The 26,753-nt window shown below is 38.4% G+C and overlaps 1 protein-coding gene across 7 annotated transcripts in view; it reads right to left on the minus strand.

The window, feature by feature from the left end:
• Positions 1-18,427, minus strand: part of LOC132191419 (valine--tRNA ligase, chloroplastic/mitochondrial 2) — a 60,983-nt gene extending 42,556 nt beyond the window's left edge. For 2 of the 7 annotated variants that reach the window (XM_059606421.1, XM_059606420.1), the window contains exons 1-7: positions 18,113-18,427; positions 17,744-17,828; positions 12,447-12,573; positions 10,098-10,181; positions 9,659-9,753; positions 1,227-1,318; positions 922-975 (exon numbers count right to left, since the gene is read on the minus strand). In XM_059606421.1, coding sequence (XP_059462404.1) covers positions 922-975; positions 1,227-1,318; positions 9,659-9,753; positions 10,098-10,181; positions 12,447-12,573; positions 17,744-17,828; positions 18,113-18,260 — 685 coding nt within the window. In that variant the 5' untranslated portion in view covers positions 18,261-18,427. Of the gene's footprint in view, positions 1-921; positions 976-1,226; positions 1,319-9,658; positions 9,754-10,097; positions 10,182-11,305; positions 11,517-12,446; positions 12,574-17,743; positions 17,829-18,112 lie in introns of those variants that run through there. The other 5 variants (XM_059606422.1, XM_059606425.1, XM_059606424.1 and 2 more) reach the window with 5 other exon arrangements.
• Between the last annotated feature and the right edge of the window lie 8,326 nt (positions 18,428-26,753).

The raw sequence follows: 26,753 nt of genomic DNA on the forward strand, positions 1-26,753 counted from the left end.
CGTTCTGTGGGTTTCGGGTTTTAGGGCTTTTGGTGTTTTGCTTGGGTGTTCTATCTAGTGTTGAGTTGTTTGGGTCTTTCTTTTGCTCGTTCTTGTTAGGTGTTCTTGTTCTATATTGCATGCATACATAGGGGCACCCTACGCTTTTTTATCAAAATTTCTGTTACTTATAAAAAAAATAAATAAATAAATAAACTAATAACTCACCTTAATTGTATACATTTAAAATTTAAAAACTAAAATAAAAATTCTAAGATTCTCCCTAATGCCATCGTCCACACAAAGAACATCATTATCGAAGGAGCCTTAGCTCTCCAAATTCCAAAGAGTGTTTTTTCATCAAATTCAGCCTACTTCCATTAGACAGATAAAGCCTTTTTCCAACTAGCCAACGATAAAAAATGTTGTAAAAAGAAACTTTAAAACTTGTCTCCAACGTGGCACAATAATATAAGTGGATAAATCATGTGCGCATCATGTTAAGTGTAATTGGAAAAAAGATGGGACTTGATTTCATTATTTTTCTGTAAGAAATGATAAACCAAGGGAGTCCTGACAGAACTCTCTCAATGATGGAGAACATGTCAAGGCGTTTCACCCAAACAAAAAGTATAAAGGTTCAAGGCACTGGATGACACTCCTGTACAACACATTTTCACCAGCTTACAATTATGATATTTTTTTACCAGATTATTAAAAATTCATAATTATCATAGTACTAGCTAACAAAACTACAACATGATTCTTGAGATCAATCCAGAACAATTGTTTGCAGATTTCACAATGTTGTTAACCTACTACTAAACAACAAATCAAGAAACAAAAAATGCATCAGCCATGTAAAATGAGTGCAGCCACCGTAACTCTTTTAGATAAGTTAGAAGGAAAGTTCCTAGCTATATAAGGATACAAGTGTAATACCTTGATAGATTAAGCCTTTCTCATGAAGCCTGACAAAGGCCTCAATAACAGCTCCTGCAAAAGGTAACGGTCTCAGTACATATAACACTGCAAGGTAAATCTAGGCTAGTCCACATGAAGGCATTTCAGAGGCTCTAGATATATATGAAACATGATGTGTCACAAAAAAAAATAATAATAATAAATCTAGGACTATACAATATCACATCACAAAACATATCATCCATAACAACAGATAATCATTAACCATCTTATACATACTTTCTACATTGGCTAGAATTCTACTCGATAGAGAACTGCCTTACGACTTAGCTGTTCATCAAGGGTGAAGCGTTCTCTACTCCAATCACAGGAAGCACCAAGTCTCCTAATCTGATTTGCGATGGTTCCACCATACCTGAAACATAATAAAGAAAATTAAAAGTAAATTAAAAGGAAACAAGAACAGTGGAATCACAACTCAATTATTGCAAACTAGATTGAAGAACAAAATAAGCACCAGCGATCATACAACCATCTAAAACAATCAACATCTGAGCTTACGCACATGCTTCAACTGCCAAGTCATCAAAAAGAACCAATTAAACCAGTAATATTTTTTAAAAATTACTATTCGTTAATTGAGACAGTTGTTTGTAGTGTTTTCAAATCATGCATACTCCCTTTGGAAACAGATCCTCCACTCTTCTTACACATACAACACCAATCTACCACTATGATACGTCGCTTCCTCATATTATCCATAGTGAGAATCTTCCCTAACGTGGCTAACCAAGCAAAGAACACCACTCTCGATGGAACCTTATTCTGCCAAATACTCTTCCAAGGAAAATAAGTTCTATCAAAGGGCGATAGGACTTTATAGAATGATGAAACAGCGAGCAACCCTCTCTTGGAAAGGGCCCAATAGAGCTTATCTTCACCTCCCCCGTCTTAATCTAAAGGAGTACAACAAATTGAAAAATGAAGTATATAGGTCCACATCCCAATCATGCGCCGCTCTAATAAAATTAACATTCCATTGATGAGAGTCAATAAAAAAACTCTAGATGATCTACCACAGAAGCATCCTTACAATGAGCAATATTGAAAAACACAAAGAACGTAGTACCTTAAGGGACCTATTCCCACCCATGTCATGCCAAACCACCTCTGATATTTTTCCAAAGACCCACCCCATATGACTCATGAACCTCATTACAACAACACCCACTCCACGAGCTGCCATATATAGAATCCACTACCACCCTCCACAAAGCTTCTCTCTCACACACATAGCGCCATATAAAAAGGCAGATTAGATAAGGTACTCTTTATCAAAGCAGTCCTTCTGTCCTTAGACAAGTACATCCTCTCCAACCAATCAAGTAGCACTCCATTCTTTAAACAATGCCCTCCCAAATAGATTTGGCCTTAAAAGAACTCCCAGAGGAAGACCTAAATACTTCATAGGCAATGACAAGACTATGCGACACAAAATGCTAGCGAGTTCATCGACATTAGAAACTTCACTAACAAGGACGAATTCTGATTTAGCCAAATGAATTCTCAAACCTAAGACAACTTCAGAGCACAAAAACAAAAAGCACGGGTAGCGAAGATGCGCAGGGTTAGCCCCGCAAAATATCAAAGTTTAATCCACAAACAATAGATGACAGATGTCAAGTGCGCCCACATTCCTAGTTCCCACAGAAAAGCCTAAGAGGAAGCCCTCATTCTCTATAGCACCAATCACTTTACACAAAACCACCATAATAATCAGAATCAGCAAGGGAGAGGATCTCCCTATTCTAGTCCATGGGAACTACTAGAAAATCTTGTTGGAATGTCATTTTCCAAAACAGAAAAATGCAGAAAAGAAATACAATGCTCTATCCAGTTTCGCTATTTCTCCCCAAACCCACACCTCCTCAGTATATACAACATAAACTCCCAATTGACATGATCATACGCTTTTTCAGTATCCAATTTACAAAGCACACTTGGGTCCCTAATCTGAGCCTACTATCAAAGCATTTGTTGGCTATGAGAACAGAATCTAAAATTTGCCTACCTGTAATGAAAGCATTATGGGGCTTGGATATGATCTTCTCCACAACCGTTTTCAGTATGTTTGCTAGAACTTTTGCAACAATTTTGTAGACTCCATACACAAGGCTAATAGGACAAAAGTTCTTTTTTTTTTAAATAAGTAATTCCATATCATTAACAAAGTGCAAAGGAGCGCAACCCTAGCACATAGGGAGTTTACAAGAGAACCCTTAATCTAAAGAAAAGGAAGAACAAAAATTCAAAAAATCTACAAAATTAGAAACAGGCAAGCAATGATGTGCAATTATCCAAGTGTGTAACGCATTAAACACAATCTTCTGCAACTCTGTCACCGATGTCTCTACATCTTCAAAGTTCTGAACCTTCCTCACGTGCCAAAGACACCGCATTAAACTCAACGGAGCCAACCTCTATACATCCTTAACTGTACCGCACCCAATCGGACCACCCCAAATGTTCAACAAATCAATCACCCGCCTCGGCATAACCCACTCTACACCAAACAGATTAACAATAGAACTCCATAATTCTCTCGCTACTTCACAATGAATCAATAAATGGTCAATGGATTCCCCACTCTTCTTACACATGCAACAACACTCAACCATCACAACATCCTCTTTCTCAAATAATCAATCATCAATATTTTCCCTAATGTTGTTGTTCACACAAAAAACACCACCCACAAAGCAGCCTTGACTCTCCAGATACTCTTCCACTGAAAAGGACCATCCTGGCTAGTTAACACTTGATAGAACAACTTCACTTCAAATTTACTCCTTTTGGAAGGTCTCCAACCTATTCTATCCTCCTCTCCATGTCTTAACCGGAAAGAATACAGCCTCTCATAGAAAGATAGTACCATCTCCACCTCCCAATCCTGAACCAGTCTAGTAAAATTTACATTCCACTAAATAATTCATCTCGAAACTGCATATTATCCGCCAGCCACGCATCCCTTCTCTCAGCAATACTAAACAAATCCAGATAAGATATCTTCAACGGTCTATCCCCACACCTAATATCATGCCAAATGCTAACTTTTGACCCAACCACCACTTCAAATCGGGCAAATTTGGAAAACATTTCCCACCCCCTTCTAATATGTTTCTTAACTCCTAGCTCGGTTTCTGGTTTGTGGGATGCGTTCGTTGAGCTTAAGATGGAGCATCGGTTTTCGGTGGAAGCTAAATCCTTTTCCTTTTCAGCGAATACTGGTAAGTCAGTACTTCGTTTGGAGGAAAAGAGAAAGGGATTCGGTGGGTTTATTTCTCTAGGGATCCAGTGCTCGGACTGGTTAGTAGATACGGTGGAAGAGGCGCTTGTGTCCAAAGGGAAGGAGGATTTTGCTAGATCTTATCGTGATGAGGTGAGGGTGTTGAAGGTTCGTATGGGTAGCAATAAGGCTGGTTGTTTCTTAGAGGCGGCTGTCTTTGTTGAGGGTGGTCAGAAAGGGGTCATTAGGCTCCCTCAGGGTCACGGAGGTTGGGGCTGGCGAAGATTCATGGATGAGCTCTGGCTCCTGCTTGCGCAACTTGTTGCGAAGGTTTTGCTGGTGGTTCCGGTTGTCAACTCCGGCGTGGATGGCAGGCCGCCTATTCGGTCCTTTGCAGATGTGCTTGTCGTGCCCCCAGGAGGTCAGATGTCGTCCCTCGTGGAAGCTCGGGCACCTGTGTAGGGCTCTGACTTGGGGAGCAGTCTTCTTGTGGGAGGCAACGCTTGCTTGATGGAGGCAATGAGGATTCTGGCGAAGGAGTTCCTTGCTAGGGTAAGGACTGAGGTGGATCGGGTCATTTTTTTCGGGTTGGGTCTTAAGATCAATGCTTAGAGGGATATAAGGAAAAGGTTGGCCAGGGTTTTCTCTAGGTTGAGCCTAAAGCCCAAGTTTCTTCTTGGGTATAATTTGCAGGGGAGGCACAAGTTGAAGTCTATTTTGAGGCCCAGACCTTTGGATCTTGTTTTCCGGGTCAAGTCTAACGCAGGTGTCGATTGGGTTCCTGAACCTGATTCGGGGTAGGGGGAGGCTTCTTCGGAGAAGGCATTGGAGGTGATTCTGGGCAGCTGCTTCAGTGCGGTTGAGTCCTCTTGCTTGGGTATCTCGGGTGACGACGTGATTTTAGGTTCTGTAGCAGGTTCTGATGAGGCGGTCTCGGCTGCTCCGTTAGGTAAGTTTGTTGTTTCTTCTCCTGTGAAGAGTATGCTCTGGCGCGCGTTTCTTAGGCCTGCGTCTTCCTCTCCGCCTGAGAAGGATGTTGTGTTGGCGCAAGGGTCTGCTGAGTCGAGTTCTACAGGGGAGGTTTCGTCTGTGTCTGACGAGGCTGTGCCGGAGAAGGATCCGGGTCTGGGTATGGTTCCAAGTGTGGTCTTTCCGGTGAGCAGGCGAAGGATTTTAATCGCGTTTTCCTTGAGATGTCTCCAAAATCGGCTTCTTGTTCGCAGGGGTCTGTTTCCAACATTCCTATGGAAAATGGCCTGACCATTCCGCAGTGGTGGCTGCTTGAGTGGCTAAGGGATCAAGTTAAGCACGATGAGGCACAATTGGCGTATTTGATGGACGTGGAAGAGGATGTGCATCTGTTAAATAAGATTGCAATCCCCCCGAGAGCAGTTAAGGGGTCTGCATTGATGCAGTCGGAGTTGATGCAGGTGGTGATGAGAGATTTAGGGATTTCACAACTAAGGGCATGAATTTTGCCTTGTAGCCTTTTTCCTTTCGGGTTTTTTTGTTGGGATGTAGCCCTTGTGGGTGTTTGCTTTTTAGAGTCGTTTTGGTGGGTCTGTTTGGGTTTCTTGTGGGTGCTTGCTCCTTGTGAGTGTAGGGTCTTTTTTGGGTGCTCTTAGGCGCTCTTTGTTATACTTCCGGTGTAATAAGGTTGCACCCTTTTAAATTTGCGCTTTTTGATATATACAACATAACTTATCAAAAAAAAAAAAAAAACACTCCCACTCCAAATGTTCCCATTACCTCCTTAGAGCACCTGCCACCCCTTGCACTATCATATTTAGTTTCGATCACCAATCTCCATAATGCCTCTCTTTTTTTTTGATAAGTAATGTATTATAAATCAAAAAAAGCGCAAAGCGCCTCTTAAGTACACAATAATTGTACAAAGGAACCCAACCAAACACCCTAACAAACCAAAAACCCAGAAAAACCCCATCAAACCAAACACCCCACCAACAAGGTATACAAGAGACCCAACCAAAACCCAAGAAAAGCCCTAGTGCATCTCAGGTGGAACCCTAGTGCACCTCAGGGGGAAATGAAAAAGCATTTTTCGACCCCAAAAATCCCCGCCGACGCCGGCCCTTCACCGGAGAGATGGAGCAATCCAGATTATTAAGCTCCCTCAACCCCTTAACCTTAGAAGCAGAAGCTTCAACCTTAGGAGTAGAAACTTCAACCTCAGCAAGCAGGTCCTTGTTCTTATGCAGTTGTTTTGCGACCTTTTCCTTCACCCTCCGAGTATAAAACAGTTGGGACGTGGATATAGAGGAGTAAATGGGAGTACCACTCTCTGTCATGCGAGGAAACGGACGGCTAAGACTCCTCCCCATCTCCGCCGCCCCATCGAGAACGGAAGTAGTCGAGAGAGAAGTGCAGCACTGTGACGAGAGCAAGGAGGTAGCAGCAGGGGAATGAAGACCCAGCTCAGCCACCCCAAAGGATGGCGAGACAGTAGAGCCTACTTGGACCTCCACCGGCACAGAGGGAACCGGAACAGGGTCCTTTCCCTTAGAGGACAAAGAAGAATCCTTCAACACCACCGGAGAGGGAGAGACAGCTCTCGGACCAAAAAACCCACGACGAAACAAACCTTTCACCGGAGAAGAAGGACGAACAACCAGAACCTCCCCCCCCGAAAAAGGAACCTCCCTATCCCTGCAAAGAGGGCTCGCCGGAGAGTCCACCTCCCAAGGAACAGAGAAGGCCTCCTTGAGAATAGAAAGACGAGCCGAATCAGAAAGAGAACCCTCCCAGTCCCTGCGCACCGTGCTCGCTGGTAAATCCTCCGCAGAAAGGAAAGAAACAGCCCCCTGAGAGGACCCGTTATCGGCAGACCCATCAATCTCGCAAAAAACTCGCACCGGAGAGAGAGAGACCTCGGCCGGGGAAGACCCATCGCCGGAATCCAAACCGGTAACCTGCAAACTCAAAGAAGACCTAGCCAACGGCTCCAACAACTCGTCAGAGACCAGAGGAATCCCCGGAGAAGGCACCAAGAGCGACGCACACGCAGAAACAGACTCCAGAGGTAAAGAAAACGAGACTAAGCCCAGCTCTGAACCCGGAACCGAGTTTTGGTTTGGATCCGAGTAATCCGGATCCAAGTATTGAACCGGATCCAAATTTTGACCCAATCCCACTTCAGAGATCGACCCGGAAACACAACCCAAAGCAGAATTTGATAGGCCCAAAAAACGAGCCCGTTTACTCCTGCGAAAGGGCTTTGAGACAACCCCAGCACGGACCCGGTCCAACTTACGTTGGATTTGCCCTAGAAGCCTCAACAACCCACTAATGCCGATCTTGCCCTTCTTCTTCTTCCTCAAACTCACTGACCCAGCCGCCGCCGCCAGAGGAGAAGGCAAGCTCTCCAACGCAGAGCAATCCACGGCAGAACGCAACCCCATACCGTCATACTCCGAATCCCAGCAAAACGACCCCGGAAGCAAATCGAGAGACCTCGGGTACTCAACTGCTCTCGCCTCGACGCTCGGAGAAGATCGAAGGACATCCACGAAAGACCTCCCAGAGTCGACCCCCAAAGAAGGAACATCCATGAGAAACCCCGCCGAAGATGGAACCCCAAACTCCGCCGTACCATCCAACTTGATCTGGGCCGCCAACAGTTGCCGAAGCTCTCCCGCAAAACGCCGCCAGCCCCTCCCAAAGCGTCCCTCCGGAAGCCAAATGACTCCCTTACGACCACCCTCAGCCAACACCGATACCTCCAAGAACCTACCGGCCTTATTACCTCCCCCGTGGACCATCGTGGCCTTATCACCCTCACGGTAAGATTTGGCAATTTCTTCCTTCACCTGAACCTGAATCGCCGCTTCCACCGTTTCCACCAACCACGACGAACACCGAATGCTTGCGAAAATATACCCCACGAATCCTTTTCTCCTTTCCTCCAGACGAAGGTTAGGACACCCAACCTTTGCCGAGAGGCAGAAGGTTTTAGCTTCAAAAGAGAAGCTGCGTTCCATAACTAGTGCGCCGAACCCTAACGCGCAGCACCAGCCGCGCCACCGCTCGCAGAAATTCAACTTTCAAAAATTCAAATTTTGAAATTCATCCGAGTCTAGAGAGAGAGAGAGAGACATTCTAGAGAGAGACCGATCTCCATAATGCCTCTCTATCCATAGTATACTACCACAACCACTTCCAATAAGGCTCAATTGAACTGAATCATATTTCTAACTCCCAATCGCACAATTCACTAAATAAAATTTAAGCTCATCCCCAATACAACCCTCATAAAAAATCCCTCTCAAGTTTCAAGCCTATTGGTCACTCCCACTGGAATAGGGAAAAGAGACAAGTAATACATAGGTAGATTAGATAGAGTACTCTTAATATCAACAACCCCTAATTTCTTTGGAATAAGAGCAAAAAAAGTAGCATTAAGGCTTCTTTCAAACTTGCCTCTAGCATGAAAATTCTGGAAAATATTCACTATATCTACTTTAATTACATCACAACAAGCTTGGAAGAATGCCACTACGAAACTATCAAGGCCCAAGCCTTATCACTGTTCATAACTTTCACCACCTCCAATACCTCTTCCTCCTCAAACAGTCTCTCCAACCAAATGGTCACTACATCATCAATGGAGTCAAAAGAAAGGCCATCCAATTTAGGCCCTAATTGAAATGTTCGGTGAACAAACTATTATAGAACTACAGTATGCAGTCTCTGATCTCAAACTAATCTGATGACACTATACCATTAACCAACAAGGATTCAATGGAATGTTTCTTCTATTTGAATTGGCCACTCAATGGAACAACTTTGTGCATTTTTCCTCGTGTCTTAACCACATCACCTTCAATTTCTACCTCCAACTCACCTCCTCCAAAAGAGTAGCCCTCTCCAAATCAGTGACAGCTTCCCCTTTCCTCAACACAAAATACTCTCTCTTCTTCCAAACCATCGAGAACTAGCAATTCTTCCAAAATAAGCCTTTTATGTCTCTAAGCATTGCCAAACACCTCCTCATTCCAGAATTTAAATCAGCAAATATATATCCCATATGTGTTCATTCATTTACCTTTTGTTTTCATAGATTGGCACTTTTCATTTACCTTATTTCTTCATACATTGGCACTTCTGAAAAATTATACTTCTCATTAAGTTATACAAAAAGAAATAAACTACAGCAATTCACAAGTTATTTTTGTGGAAATTAGAAAATTGTTACTTCTTATAGTCAAATTATTTCAATTCTTTGGAGTAGGAATCAAAAAAAACCTTCTACCCCTTTGTAAAACCACTTTCTGTCACTGGGAAGAGTCCACTGTATTTCATTAGAACACAATGCATTTTTTTCTAGACAACTCATACATATCTTGTGAATAAAGCTTACCTAATCAATGCAAGCATACAAGTCTTGCTACACATAATTGAATAACAAAGACATCAGAGAAGATAAACAACAAAAGTTAGACAAGAATATACTTCTCTTTCCATTCCCAAACTCGGTTTGTGAACTCATCTCTACTTAAATCAACCCTTTTTATTCCTTCAGATGCAAGCATTCTTTCAACTACCAACTGGAATGAAACGGAGAAAAAGAATAAAAAACAAGAAGTTTCAGATTAAGAAAAACAATTAGATAATACATGACAATAAGTAAGACTCGAGGCCAATTAATGAATCTAAATTGTCATATAAAAAATTCATCCTAATCAAAAAAAAAAAAAAAAAAAAAAAAAACTTTACAATGTCAAAACCCCTTTCTTTAAACATTCCAAACAAATTTGCAAGAGAGAACACATGATTTGTATGTGATTGAAAGAAAAATGAAAATATATAAAGGTAGTTTCGAACAAAAAAAAAAAAAAAACTCAATTAAAACACTGATCCAGATACAGAAGCTCATGGGTCAAACACAAACCTGGGTTGCAATACCAGCATGATCAGTCCCAGGAAGCCAAAGTGTTGGCCTTCCTCTCATTCGATGGTACCTAACCATAATATCCTAGTTGAGGAAACCATAAAAATAAATCAAAAAAATATCATCATTAAAAAGGTAACATGCAAATCAAGGGCAGAGTGCATTCATGATATCTAACCAAACACTTTCAACTAATTACACTGACATCAAAAGGAAAGAGCAAAAAAATTATCATCTTACCATTAAGTATGGTGTATATACATAATAAATAGAAGAGATTAAGAAGATAGCAAGAAGGGGTTGATGAAACTAGAAATGATGGGCATCAGAAACCCTTTCTTGTAGTTAATTTTAAAAAATTACTAGGAAAAATAATTCAGGGCAAAAGAGAGTAATAGAGAACAAATTAGTCAAGAGTCTCAGTCCAAAAAAAATGAAACAATTGCATCGATCCTTAACCTCTCGTGAGAGCATGAACTATAAAATCAGCTGATCTTGAACACTTGGAAGAAGATGTTCAAATAATAACAAAATTGGGGAGAAAAACAATGCCTAGATTACGCGTGAAATGAATAGATTGATCACTATAGCGAATGCACTATTTATAGGCTAAGAAGGAAATTTCAATGAAACAAGGGGAAAGTGACATGTATGGATATCCACATATCATGAGACTAAAGGCCAGAGCTCAGTTTGAGCTTTAAAACACTACATTAGAGGTTTTGTGGACCATGGAAAAAGGATGTACATATATGAAAACAAAGCCTTAGAGCATTTAAGTCAGGTAATCCATACTGTCACAGAGGATCTCCAGTGTTGAATAATCCTTTCTTTCTTCCTTTTCTTTTTTTACTTTAACATGTTAACTACTTCTACTTGCAAAATATAAGTTCAGGTAAATCGTAAATTTACTTTAAATTCCTTTACCTTACTTTGGACAATCTAAATATGTTTACTATACTTTGAGCAATTAAAAACTAAGAATAAAGGTCCAATCAAATATCTAGTACCATGCAACTAAGTCAAGCAAAAAAGCCCTTTATGGATCATTGATGCAAACCATTTTCCTACTGGTTGCATCATTGGTGCACCAACAGAAGAAGAATTAAGGAATTTCGAACTCCAAGCCTTCATAACCCTATTCTTAAAGAATACCATCATCAAGATTTCATTTTTGTGGGTTTCTCATTGACAGGTAAAAGGTATACCGTATATACAGTCTTTCTAGTTTTAGTCCCTTGCAAATTATTTCTCTTGGTTGAGAGCTCTTCAGTTGTTAGGCACTTTTGTACTCAGAGCACATGAAATTGACCCAGTCCTTCTATCAATCAGATTATCTCTGACTCATTTATTTGGATTAAAAACAAAAATTAAAGTCTGGGATTCATTAGCAGCCTCAGCAAACTTCATTAACTGCACCTAGTGATCAAAGGAAAACTTCATTAGCTGCACTTAGTGATCAAACGAAAACTTCATTAGATGCACCTAGTGATCAAACAAAAACTTCATTAACTGCACTACTTCTGCTTACATTAAATAGATGCCATCATCAAAGCAACCGTGAAGTACAAAAGAGAGACTGAAATTAATGAGCCAAATCAAGCTCAAGGATGCTTTTCAACACAGAAAGTCAATCATGAAAATAGTTTCAGGATTATAACTACTAATTGGTAATGCATACCACTTTTAAATCACAAAAACACTGAAACTATATGTCCTACTCTCAAACTTTCACTTTAATTCACAAAATTTTAGTCTGGCTCATAAATAAATAAATAAAGACCGTGCTCATTCTGGTGAGTATATTATTTCTATGCACATCAAACTTTGAGAACTCAAGAGACTCATTATGATCAGCAAAGAGTTGTCCCGAGTCAATTTTGTTCTTTTTTGCTACACAATTTTTTTTCCACTTATGACCACTCCTCACTAATATTGCAAATTTTGTTAATTATCCACATAGCTTTACTCTATGCATTATTACAACACCCTAAACACCCATGGATGGCTAACATAATTTTTCAAATGCTTCAAACTTCCAAAAGAAAGATAACAAGTAAAAGTTTTGTTATGCTTGATCAGTTGAGGGTTTATCCAAGCAAGTCCAAATATCCTCCAGATTAAGCAGTGTTAGACAATGGAAGTACAAGCATGAACCATGTATTATAATGTATATATGACAAGTGCATCAGATGAAAATGTAACACTTGCTCCAGCTAATTGTAATATATCTCAGTTAGAAGTATGGGCTGGATGCATAATCAACACTTTTATGAACACAAATCAAATGGCATGTATTTCAATAAAATCCAAATAAACATATGAAGAATTCAAAAGCAACTTCACAACCTCAAGGGTCACAAACATTGCATGTCCCATATGCAGAGACCCAGTAACATTAGGAGGCGGCATTGAAATCACAAATGGATCGCTTCCTCGGTCAAAGTTTGGCCTAAAATAACCTTGGGACTCCCACCTAGTATCCAAAAATTACAATCAATACAAAATAATGCTTATACATATAAATGAAAATGTGTTAGTAAACACTTCCAGAACAAGTCCACACACAATTAGAAATGTGAAGATGCAGTCAATACCAAACTTGAGAATTCATGCAAACAATATGATGAACAGCACCTAGACATGAGATGATTAGAAAATAATAAGCCCCACAGAGGTCAAGGGAGGATGAAAACTATATTCTAATTAATCCAAATAAGGTCCAAGAAATGTTTAAATACATAAGTCAGCCTCTTGGAAATAGTAAACATATTGTGAGACCAACGCATGGTTTAAGAAAAACCATATTCTATAGGGGAGGTCTTTTCCTAGAAAAAGAAGCACCAATGCAGTATAAGGGATGGAAGAGAAAAACAAGTAAACGCTATATTACCCATGAACTGTAATGCTATTATACAGCACTAAACTAACGCTATAGTATCCATGTAAATCACTGTTGTGAAGAATCACTGCCACTGTAAACTTGCAAGCCTCTGTATCAGTTTGCTCAAGAAGCAAAATGGGTCATACCATGTGAATGCAAATGTCCCGTATAAGTGAGGTATGAAAGTTAATCTCACCTACACAGATGTTGAATGACACAAACAGTGGCAGTGTTAGCAGCAATAGAGTTAAGGGGGGCTGCTAATGGTTTTTTATGAAGCCCATGTTGTTATCTTGGAATGTGAGAGGGTTGAACGAGGATGACAAGCGATTGAGTCATAAATATTCTTAGAGAGTGGAAAAGGCAGATATTATTTGTTTGCAAGAGTCTAAATTGGAGCTCATTTCAAGCAGTGTTGTGTGACGCTTGTGAGGGTGTCAACATATGGATTGGTGCTACTCATCTTCTAGAGGGGCTTCAGGAGGAGTATTGGTTATGTGGGATAGCAGGGTAGTGAAGACGATCGAAAAGAGTGTTGGAGAGTATATTGTTGCCAGCTCCTTCATAAATGTCGAAGATGGTTTCTCTGGGGCTTTTGCGGGAGTCTATGGGCCAATTCCGATTGTGAAAGAAAGGTACTTATGAGAGGAGTTGGCTGGTTTGCTTAGTTGGTGGAATCTACCACAATGCATAGGGGGACACTTCAACATCACTCACTTTCGTAGTGAAAGATCAGGTGAAGCTCATTTTAGTCCCGCTATGATGAAGTTTTCTGATTTTATATTTGAGTAGGGCCTCATGGATCTTCCCCTTGTAGGGTGGACTCTTACATGGTCTAATAATTGAGACTTTCCCTTTTGGTCAAAAATTGATAGGTTCCTGATTTTTCTGGATTTGGAAGGTAAGTTTCTCGATTTATTTCAGAAAAGAATGCATAGATTGTGCTCAGACCACTTCGCTATTCTCCTTGATTGTGGTGGTATTCATGGAGGCCAAAAATCCTTTAAGTTTGAGAATATGTGCCAAAAGGCAGAAGGTTTAGTGGACAGGGTAAGGCGGTGGTATTCTTATCACCTTCAACGCTCTCCTACCTTCATCTTGGCTCGTAAACTTAAGGCCTTGAAAATTGATTTAAAAATCTGGAATGAGCAAGTGTTTGGAAATGTAGAGTCCCATAAAAGAAAACTCTTATGGAAAAGTTGTGTGTTTTTGATGGGTTGGAGAAAGTGAGAGCTTTAGTTGTTGAAGAGAAGTTGAGAAAACCTTGGTTATCAATGAATTGGAAAAGTTGCCTTGATGGAGGAGATTAGTTGGAGGCAAAAGTCAAGAGCTCTTTGGCTAAAAGAGGGTAATAAATGCAAGAAGTTTTTCCATCGGGTGGCCAATTCCAATAGGAGAAACAACTCCATTGAAACATTGTTAATAAATGGTACAATTTCTACGGATCAATCTGCTATCAAAGAACACATTGTGCAATACTGTGATAGCTTGTTTTTAGAACAGTTCAACTATGAAGCACACCTTTGAGTTAGAAAGTCTATTTGAGGAGAGTGAGGTTCTTGAGGTAGTGAAAAGTACGAAAAGTAATAAGGCACCAGGGCCTGACGGTTTTTCTATGGCTTATTTTCCAAGTTTGTTGGGATGTGACCAAGGCAAACATTATGGGGGTGCTCCACGATTTCATGCTAGTAAGTTTAAAAAAAGTTTTAATGCCACTTTCATTGCTCTCAATCTGAAGAAGTCTGGAGCTATTGGTCTTAAGAACATACGGCCTATTAGTCTTGTGAATGGAGTTTACAAGATTATTGACAAGTCCTTACCAATAGGGGACTTCCCCCATGCTTTTTTGTAGGGTCTACGCACTCCAGTGTGGTTAACATTTAACCTTTGTTGTTTGCAAATGACACTTTGGTTTGTTGTGGAGCTAAGCCTAATCACCTTCACTATTTGCGTGCTGAACTTTTATGCTTCAAATTTGTCACCAATTTGATGATTAATCTGGCTAACTCGGAATTGCTTCCCATGAGTAATGTTGATAATGTGGATAGATTGGTTGGCATTCTAGGCTATGGGGTTTCTTCTTTGCCTTTAAAGTATCTTGGTCTTCCGTTAGGGCCTCCTATAAGGCCAAGTCTATTTGGGAGGGTGTTATCGAAAAGATAAAGCGTAGATTGGAAAATGATGTACTTGTCTAAGGATGGTATGGTTACCCTTATAAAGAGCACACTTCCCAATTTCCCTACGTATTTCCTGTCTTTATTCCCTCTCCATGTAGGTGTTGCAAACCGCATTGAGAAGCTTCATCGTGATTTTTTATGGGGCGGGTTAGGCGAAGAGTTCAAATTTCATTTGGTAAGCTGGTCCAATGTTTGTTCTCCAATCTCTAAAGGAGGATTAGAGATTCAGAACTTGTTGTTCAATCATGCTCTCATAAAATTTAAAATAAATAAATAAATAAATAAAATAAAAAATAAAAAAAACTGGCACTACGTGCATGAGAGAGAAGCTTGGTGAAGTGTTGTGGTGGAATCTAAATTTGACAATTCATTGGGTGGATGGTGTTCAAATAAGCATCTTGGGTCGTATGGAGTGGGGTTGTGGAAGAAAATTAGGAGGGATTAGGGGATGCTTTCAAGTCATGCTAGATTTGAGGAGGGAGATGGTGCCAAGGTTAGATTATGGAATGATCTATGGTGTGGGGAACAAGCTTTAAAGGAAGTCATTCCATATTTATAGGGTATTACTTGTGCAAATGATGCTTCTGTAGCAGCTCACTTGGAGCTCTCTAGTGGCTCCAATCAATGGAAAGTAAGCTTTGCTAGAACAACTCATGATTGGAAGGTGAATGTCTTTGCCTCATTTTTCAATTTGTTGTATTACTTATCAAAAAAATAATAATTGTTTTATTCGGTTAGAGTGAGACATGAAGGTGAAGACAAGCTTTGGTGGGCCCTTCCAAAAGAGAGTTGTTCTTTGTTAGCTATTTTCTATAGTGTCCTTGTTTGTAATTTTGGTATTCCTTTTCCTTGGAAGGGTATTTGACAGACTAAAGTTCCTTTGAGAGCGACTTTTTTTGCTTTGTCGGCGGCCCTAAGGAAGATCCTTACCATAGACAACCTTAAGAAGCAGCATGTCATTGTGGTCGATAGGTGTTGTTTGTGCAAAAGGAAAGGAGAGTCCATAGACAATCTTCTTCTCCATTGTGAGGCTGCTTGTACCTTATGGAATGCTTTTTTTCAATCATCTTGGGCTATCTTGGATTATGCCGAAACGAGTAGTTGACTTGTTTGCTTATTGGAGGACTGGTGGTAGCACTCAGAATGTTGTTGTGGAGAAGACAGTGCCTTCTTGCCTTTTGAGGTGTCTTTGGGGGGAAAGAAATTATGAAAATTTCACGGATCACAAGAGGACATTGGTGAAGCTTAAGTTCTTTTCCTTTAATACTTTTTATACCTGGACAACTATGTTTGTAGCTCCTTTGGTGCCTAGTTTTCATGATTTCCTTGTTCTTTTTTCACTTTCTAGCTATGTATACTTCTCGTGTATTTGGGTTGGCTTTTTGCTTTTAATGACATTTTGCTTATCAAAAAAAAAAAAAAAAAAAGTTAGTATCACCATTATGGGATCTATCAAGCTCCACAAATTAATGATAAAATCAAGGCAAATTGTGCAGAGCTTCCTTCTTGTCAATTTTGTACTCTTTGAGCATGAAACAATTATCCAGCCTTTGAGCTTTCCTTAACAAAACCATGGGCCTTGTTTTTGGTTCTTAATGAATTGGTTTCAATTCAAAAAGAGAATAAACAAGATGTTTTTAACGTACTGGATTTTTCAGAGTTCAATAAAAGTTCAACTATATATGGAGACTCTAATTCTTGGAAAATGAGATTGTCTAATAAGAGACAAGTTGGGGGCATGGATGATGGGATGACTAGAGAAATGGGGAGTTAAAAGTACATATTGGCAAAGTTACCTGTGTCTTATAACAGATAAAATACAATTACATGGTGTAAATGATGATGATAAGACAATGTACTAAGAACTTGACATGCTAAAGGAGATTTACTTGTATCCACCAGCACCTTATACTCGGTTTGAATTATTGGAATAGAAACTACCACCATTTGTCTATAATATCCAAAGTTAAGAGTGTTATATACTCCATCCCATAAGGGTTACAGCATATTGGGCTAAACGGCACCTCCATCACCAAAATAATAACATGGTGCATGAGGTATAAGTCTATGTCCCGAGGGATGCATGTGAAATTATAATTCACACAAAAAAACAAAAAAAAACAAAAACAAAAAAAGGAAATATGAACTATATAAAAATAATGTTCAAGATTCCTAGTGTCCCTGTATCTCAATACTCACAGTAACACCAAACGTGAAACCAATTCCATGGAACTAAAGAATGCAGTCAGTTTCCAACGATAGCATATCCAACAATAATCAATATTTCTTTCAAAAACAGGACTCTGGCCAATGTGAAATATGACATACTAAACATTGTATGACTATGAACTGATGTGCGCACAGTATGATTCGGTAGTAAGAGTTTAACTTCACTTCAACGGAATATCTATTCATCAAATAAAGTGAAGAAACGATTTAAAAAAATAAATAAATAAATAAATATTGATTAATAAAGTGAAGAAACAAATAATAAAAGAAAAGAAATCAGATCAAGAGAATTAGCAAAAGCAATCCCTCAGAAGACTTAATGAATAGCAACAATTCAAGCACAGATATTTAGGTACCAATTGTATATCCGTTCCTCCGAAGCAAAATCGAACGTCTTCGCTATCTCTGGAGATGTAAACACGCCATTCTCTGCTGCAGCAACTGAAATGTAATAAAAATAAAAATAAAAGACACAGATAAGGCACCAAGCTTAATACAAAACGTTCAAAAACAAAGTCTTATCCCCAACAAATCCCAATACTCTGTTTAATAATTTGGTAGCAAGAGTTAAAGGACTTCAAATTTCACTTTCTATCACTTCCAGTGCAACATTCTCAGCAACCAAACAGTTTTATGTGAAGATATGGAGAAAGAAACCAATTATTTCCTTTTACTCAATACTTTTTATGATTTTCTCATCATTTCCTCCATCCAAATCCAAGTACCTGCAGCGAAAGGCCTAGGTCTGATGAAATGCCAACGACGCAGGCCGCGACGTCGTTTGGAGAAGGAAAGGGGATTGAGTCTCTTATAAGTAGAGCAGCATGGAGAGAAGAGGAGCGGACCAGAGGAGAGCACCGTTTGAAGTATCATTTGTTACAATGTCTCTGCGAAACTGAAGAAGAAGAAGAAGAAGAAGAAGAGTGGAAGAAACAAAAACTCTACGATATGGCTATGGGCTGTGGAGAAGAGGATGTCTATGGCCTGGGGTTTTAACTTTTTAAGTGGCAGAGATTTTATTTGCAGAGGGAAGCAGAGGATATAGTAGCTTTTTAATGGCCATTTCCTCTTTTCTTTTCTTTTTTTCTCTCTAAATTAGCTGCATGTGAGAAAGGTTAGGGTGTTAAGAGACCAAGACACTCGCGAGCGGGCGCTCGATTCGCATAAGTTTGATTTGTGCTCGACTCGAATATTAAATAAAGCGTTTCGTAAACATGAATCTTGACCCGAATATTAAACGAAACAAACTCGGCTCGACTCCGCTAAGTTTGTATAAGACTCACCTCGTTTATTAGGCTCGAGTCGTATATTTTTTAATAAGTAACAAATAATAATATATAGTCAACATTACTTAATAATAACAAATATATTATATACTTTTGTTTTTTTGTTATTTATGTATATGTGTATATTATATAAACACATATAAGAAATATATATATATATAGAGTAAATAATAAGAAATATTTGATATTATCATTAATCGTGTTATCATATGATATAATCATATGGTACATTGTGTCATTTAATAAAAATATTATCATTAGATAGTTTATATTTTGGAAATTGGAATCGTATATCACATAATCATTAATCATTATATAATCAATCATATGGTATATCTGCATAAGGTATTGTGTTATTTAATCAATACATTATACTTAGATACTTTATTCTTATAAAACGTATATCACATGATCTTCGATCTAAGATAATATTAATATGAATTGTGAGATAATATGATCATATAATTTAACTATTTAAGTATAAATGTATGACCATTAGATCATAAGGAATTTGCGGTAAGTAAAAACTTAACAATTTGAATTTAAATCATATGTCGTGAATCGTGATCATGAGATCATATAATATAAGTATATAACAATTAACAATAACATTGAACTATATAATGATACAATCATATTAGTATATAAATGTTTACATATAAGATACAATATATATTAATATTGACATTATATACTTGACTTGTGCTAAGCTTTAACATTTTAATATATTAACTAAATAATACTATATGTAATATGATGGTAAACTATTAGTGTTTGTGTGACATAAAGGCATTTGATGTTGTCATTAAAAAACATAAGAAGAAAAAAAAAATGCGATTGAAAAAAACACAAATTTTAAAATCGCAATTATTAAAATTGAAATATCAAACTGAACCTAAATAATACTAAAAAACACAATTTTTATTCCTAATTCCTAAATTTTGAATTTAATCGTGGCCGTCTAATTGAGTTGAATCTAATATCGGCTGTTGGATTTTATTAATGGAACCAGTCTCAACATAAGACGCACACACAAGTTTAATTCCAGCTGTAAGACTATAAATACATCTCTTAAAAAAAATCTCTAACCCTAACCTAAACGGCCGCCCCTCTCTTTCAGACACTCTCCCCTTCTTGCGCTCCTCTCACTCAAACGCTCTCCTTGCCCCTCGCATCGCCTTTCACGGTATGTCTCGCCTCTCAGTGAAGCTCTCTTTGGTTTTCTTTTGTTTAGATTCAAAGGCACTATCTAAAATTAAAAAAAAAAAAAAAAATCCCAAACCCTAACCTAAACTACCGCCCCTCTCTCTCTCAGACGCTCTCAAGTATTGACTGAGCAACTTTGTTCTGTGGAATAATTGAATCTAATTGACCCTAACTAGATTTGAGCTTGAGGGCCGATCAAAATTGTTGGCAAAATTGATGAGCTCGAGCTCGAACAGGGTTCCAACCCTATCGAGCCGAGCTTAAGCAACACTTTCAGGCTCGAGTCGAGCTCGAGCTCGAGCCTGAGTCCAGATTAAACGAGCCGAGCTCGGACAACCCAAGCTCGACTCGTTTACACCCCTAAAGGAAGGCGTTTGTTAGCGTAGAAAACTAAGAGCCTATTTTGGATTGCGTTTGAGAAATATAGCTTTTAAGTCAAAAAGAGCCGTTGGTCATTATTAAGCTTTTGCCAAAAGTGTGTGTTATTAAAAGCATTTTTAAGCCCTTCAACCGCAATCTCAAACAGGCCTTAAGAGCATGTTTGAGATTGCTTTTGAGAAATTGAGCTTTTAAGTCAAAAAGTGTTTTTTGACAAAAGCTTCATTTTCATACTTTTGCCAAAAGTGTGTTTTTGTCATTTTTACGTTTTTTTTACCCTTAAAAGCGCTTTTAATTTTTTTACCAAAAAACTACGTTTTTCTTCAAATGGACTTTTTGAGCGTTAAACATACTTTTATGCCCCTCAAACGCAATTTCAAACAGGCCCTAAATACTGTTTTCTCGGTTGGAAAACACTTCCAACAGAAAAAGTTTTTTTAATTTTCTTAAAATAATTTCTCTTTTTTAAAATCGTAAATCATTTTTCAAGGGACAGAAATTTCCTCCAAACCAGCCTGGAGGAAATATTCTCCAACTCATCTTTCTTGGTTATCGTTATCTTATTAACTTAGTATTATCATCTCTAATAGTTGATTATTGTTATCATTATATCAGCAGGAGTAGTGGAGGAATTGGGATGTCTATCATAATGTAGTCGTAGTCCATTATGTTTCTCTTAGTTTTCTTGTAAGTAGAATCACGTTGGCAAGAAGGGGATTCATTGAATTATTTTGTCAAACAACTTTATTTTTGATGAACTCCTACCCTGAGTGGAGTGTTATCTAATAAATTTCCTTTCCTCAAGTGTCATTCATCCATAATTCACTACCCAAATCCACATAAGCCTTATCAACCCTACAGTCATAAGGAAAATAATAAAGGCACAACTTAAATATTAGCTTTGTGGGTGTGGGCTATATCATACTATCACGTGTGGCTTAGTTCCTAAATATTAATCTAATTTGAGATTTGATCATAATTCATATTAAAATTAACATTTGACGACTTATCTTTATTATTGCGAATTTGCAGCATTGTTTTGGAGCAGTATTGTTGTTGGGAGCAGATTTGCAGCATTTTTTTTGAGCAGTATTGATAGTACTATTGTTGGGAGCTTCAAGATATTTTGTAAGGAGAAACAATTCACACTCGACTGATTTCTACTTATTTTCCAATTAATTGCTTGTTTATTTGGATCGCTTTCGTGTTAAATAAGAAGCAAGCTTTTGTTAGATTAGGTGTGTTGGGTGACAGTTTAGTTTGATTCTATTGGCCACTTTTTAGTTGAATTTCTCGCAAGCATTGCCTATATATATTACAAGCCTAGAGTGTTCAAAAAGATTGCTAATGTGCATTACTTAAACTAACCATCAAATGTTAATTCCTCTACATCTAACATTGCAACTTATCGTTATGATAATATATATAATTAGGGGGTTTGAAATTTCTCTTCTTGATTGCTAAGTTGTACAATAAACTATATACCCTTATGAAGTTATATCTTTTAAGATTTCTTACTAACACTAATTCACACTTTTGCAATTTTAATCATAGTGCAATATGATAGCATCATGTATCATTTTCCACATGAATTAAATGGTAAGTACATTAATCGATATTTTTGTTTCTATTTTCATTTCTCTCAAGAGCAGCGTCAACGGTCTTTCCAAAAATCATTTTCTCTTCACAATCGTCATGAGTTAGTTATGTCTACAAATAGTGATGCGTCCAGCGGCCGTCCACTATGTCGCTGTGGATTTGTTGCCTTTGTAAGGTATTCCTGAACAAATGAAAATTATAGTATAAAGTGGTATAGGTGTGAAAAGTATAAGGTATTGTTTGATATTCATTTTCTATGTCTAACTTTTTGGACCAATTTTATTTGGTTATGTCCAACTTTGACATTTCTTCCAATTTTTGTATATTGTAGCAAGTTGGTGACTATGACTTCTTTCATTAGGCTGATAACGAAATGTCAATTTATGGAAAAAAATAATAATAATGCAGCGGTTGAAAGACATTGAAGAGCAAACTCGGGCAGAAGTTGTAGACTTGGGAAATTGTTGGTTATCGAACAAGCATATTACAAAACACTTGTGAAGAACGTGTTGCAGTCTAGGGATGAGATGTAGAAATCTATGGTAATGCATAACAATTCTACAGAAAACGATTTCCAGTTAAAGCAAAAGATGTATCAGGCTGTGTTGGATTTGATTATCTTGTTGGTGCTACTTTATGTTGGCGGTTACAATGGAGCTAGTATTAATAAGTTGATATTAAGATTAACTCATTCCCTGTATTAGCAGATACTTAACCCTAAGTCGTAATTTTTATTTTTTTTGTGTTTTTGTTTTAATTGTGCTACTCCTTTGAGCCGAGCATTGTTGAATTTCTTGATTGCCATTTGTGAAATTTGTTACTTAGATGCAAAAGTAGACATGCAATTCTAGGCTCAGCGACTTGCATTAAATAAGCAAGTTCGGTTAAGATACATATTAGATGGTCCTAAACAACAATAAAAAGAAGGGAAAACCTATCATAGTTAACATAAATTACTCCTCATTGGCGGTTTTCTACATGTGAGATGTCATTGCCTCTTGGACAATAATCATCATTTCCTTGCTTTTGGGGGTTCGGTTTGGTGGTTGTCCATGCGCTACGTACAGAATGGGTGTCATTGTTGGTAATTGCACTACATCGATCAAATCTTGCCCGTAATGTGTCTTAAGGGCAACACGAAATAGTGGATCATTAGTACTGTAGTCTTTGCAAATGAAGTTGTGTACCGCGCAGCATGCAACCACAAATAGTCGCTGGTTCTCAATCGGATATGAATGCATATTCTCAAAGACAGGAAATCGGGCTTTCCATACTCCAAAAGTTCTTTCCACAACTGATTGTAATGAACAGTGCTGATGAGTGCCAAATATTGCATATTTGGACTCCTTAATTTGCATTTGTTAAGCCTTTAGCTATATTATTTTCTGATGTTTTGGTTAGTTTTGATGTTTTAGTGATTTGTAGGTTGTTAAGAGGAAAATGCGGCTTTAAGGTGATATTTGCAACTCATTTCATTAATTCTAATGATTAAGATACTTCATGGAGCATTGGCAGCAAATTGGGATCGAGTGATGATTCGCACTCAACGAGTCCCACTAAAAAGGCTATATATAGAGTTGTATAGCTCGGATTGAGGCAAATTTAGTGTAATTGAAAAGCTAACTCAAAGATCTACAAACTCATATTGCACAAGAATAGGCTAATTTCGACTGGAAGTGTGCTCGAGCTCACGTTTAGTGCGATCGAACGCACTCAAGCCCTGCGCAACAGAAAACATATTACCCGAGTGCGATCGAGCGCACTTGGCCAACTTGGTAGTGCTAAAACCCTAAAATTAGCTTATAAATATCATTATTTTCCATTGTAAACACCGGAGATGCGACGAGGGCGCTGTTCTTGGTCATTTTTCGTGTTTTCTGGGTTTTGGTAGCTTGGAACTCGAATTCTTTTGTAAGTTTTTAATTTTAATGAAGTAATTTAGTTTCTTTATGATTTCTTTTGTCATGAGAGGCTAAATCTTCAACTAAGGTTGAAGATGAAGCCTTGCTATTGATTAGTTTTATATTTTATGTTTTATTTGAACAAATCCGTCGTTTAATGTAATGTATATTAATTTCAATTCAATTGTGTGACAAAATTGTAATTAATTGTTGTTTATAAATCGTGAAAACGTTGGATATTCGTTATGTTTCATCCAACAGATACATTGAATGATTTGATTGAGACTTATATCCATTGTGATTTATGGATATAGTGGATGATTTGATCTCAATTGGATATTCGTTGTGATTTGTAATAGAGATGGATTCGTCGAATGATTCAATTGGTTTATAAAAAAACAATAGAACATATATAGGGTTTAATCGTTTGTCGGATGCATGAATGAAAATATGAGAATGTATGCTTTGATTTGGTGAGGTGAATTATAAAACCTTAGTCGTTTATCTTTTGATTTTTGATTTTATTTTATTTAGTTTATGTTTTTTATTTTCAAAATTAAAATCATTCAGAACTAGGTTAAGATATAATTGATTTAGATAGAAATTAAATTTCACAAACACAATTCCCTGTGGATTGACCTCACACTTACACACACGCTATATATTGCACATGACTCGTGCGCTTGCGAGTACAATTAAATTTGTACATCAAGTGCCTATCATTAAACAGTTATACTGCATTCTTCGGACGATGTCGACCACAACGAAATCTTGCAAATGGTATTGCTCGTTGCGATGTGGGGGTAAAAAGCCCTTGTAGCATCTATAGGCCGAGTCAACCAAGTAAAAGTAATCTGAAGATAAGCAAGTACAATATTATATCACATAGACATATCTCCGTATAGTACATTCGACCGGCATGGAAAAAAGAGCTGTGGGATCGTGGATAAACTCCAAGAAAATCCGCGAGTCATGGGTGCTACCCTCCCAACCAACATAAACGTATGTGAAGCAAAGGTCGAAGTTAGTGATGCACATGACAGTCTGCGTTATTGTGGACTTATTGCTTCTATAGGGCACAATATTCTCACATTGAACGCACGCTTTAATGTGAGTGCTGTCAATTGCCCCAATGCATTTCTGGTTACAACAGTATTACTGAAAAATTGATCAGATATATGACACAAAAGACAATACATATATACCATTTATTTACAAGTAATACAATATGTTATGCTATGGCGTACCGTAAACCATGAATAATAGCAGCTATTTCGTGCGACGTATGGATGAGGCATCTCCATCGTAGTTGGACGTATAACAGTTTTTCCAAGCCTGCATAGCGCTTTAGTCGTCCGATTATCGTAAACACCGTGTGCAATGATCGCTGTAGCCTATCCGCTACCATCCTTTGTGTGTGGCACTGTGCCATTACAAAGCAAAATGCCGCAACTTGCTTTATGATCTTAACATACCGGCTGCTTTGTAAAAAGTCATTGTGTTTCAGTGTGTTACACCGTTTCAAGAAAGTCTCGGGCAACATATGAAATTGCTCATAGCATGTATTTGGGTTTGGATTGGTAAGCCCCCAGTTTACCCACATCGCGCTAGTCAGCTTAGAAGTCCTCTGTAGAATGCAAACCCTTACACATGGATGCATTAAATGGTGGTAGCATTCTTCTACAATCATGGTCTTGCTCATCATCATTGTTGTCTGTGTTGGAAGCATCCGAGTCGGGCAATTCATCGATATTATCCGCCCAATGACGTGTATAACCAATGTTAGCATTAGACGGGTCAGCTGCATACATGTCAATAGGACTACATTTAAATGAGATACATAACGTCACATCCTAGAAATAGCATTCATAAACGTCATCAGGCTATATTAATAACATGCAACCGGAAATTTAAAAGTAGAAAGTGAAACTAGGTTCATAACATTAAGCATTAATGTTAAAAGGTTTCCTATTCCATAATAAGCATCCCTAACATAGTACGAACTATACATACATAATACAATCAAACTAATTTAAGCGGTTAGAATAGTAAACTAGTCATTAGAAGCGGTCATAAAATACAACATAAAACATAAGTTTCAATTGTCGCTGGATGGATCCAAACTGTCTAGCCACTCACGTAGGCCTTTGTCACTCATTTTCAATAGTATCCTTGCCCAAGCCGGTTAGTTGAGCGTCTTGCATGCTCGCATATATTTTTTCAGAGGCAGTGACATTGCAACTGCTAACACATTGATTTTGTCCATGAAATCTTCCTCAAGATACTGGCTGGCGGGGGGCTTGTAAGACATACCATCGCCAGGTGACTGTTGGCCATCGCTAAGTTTGCACCTCTATAACTAGTCCAACCTCAAGTAATCAAATGAGCTGCGCATCTCCTCCAAAATTTTCTCACCCTTGAATGAACGCTTGCTAGCGTGCGATGCCTGTAAATGAGAACCTTGCCTCTTGAATTTCCCTTTTCCTTTTGCCTTGTTAGCCGGTGCACATTGAGACTCAGTCAGGTCTATGATGGCCACAGGGTTGTTGAGATGGACGTCATTCTCTTCACAATCGCTGCTAGGGGGGATTGTGTGCTAGCATACCCCCACTTTCCAGTGGATGTTGAGCCTCAAAGATGTAGCATAGGTGCTTGTAGTTCACCAGGGGGCCATTTCGGATTCTGTAGTACTTGTTCAGAGTCTTTGTCTGAGAAAGAAGAGCAAACAAACGAAAAAGACACTATGAAAAACATAGACGGTCAGTAAGTACGTCAACTCGCATAAATAAGAAAATGTTAAACATAATGATAGTGGCATACCAATCGGAGGTATTCCCATTGTTCCAGAGTTCCCGTAACTGTCCCCAAACCATCATCTCACCCATAGCTAGTACCTGCCTTCTCTCGGACAAGTTCTGAGAACTTCACGTACAGCTCTTTAAGATGTTTAATTTTTCCCTCGACCTGTTTCACTGTGTAGACTGTGCCATCCATAA

This window comes from Corylus avellana, chromosome ca9, assembly GCF_901000735.1.
Source record: "Corylus avellana chromosome ca9, CavTom2PMs-1.0".
NCBI classification, from domain to species: domain Eukaryota; kingdom Viridiplantae; phylum Streptophyta; class Magnoliopsida; order Fagales; family Betulaceae; genus Corylus; species Corylus avellana.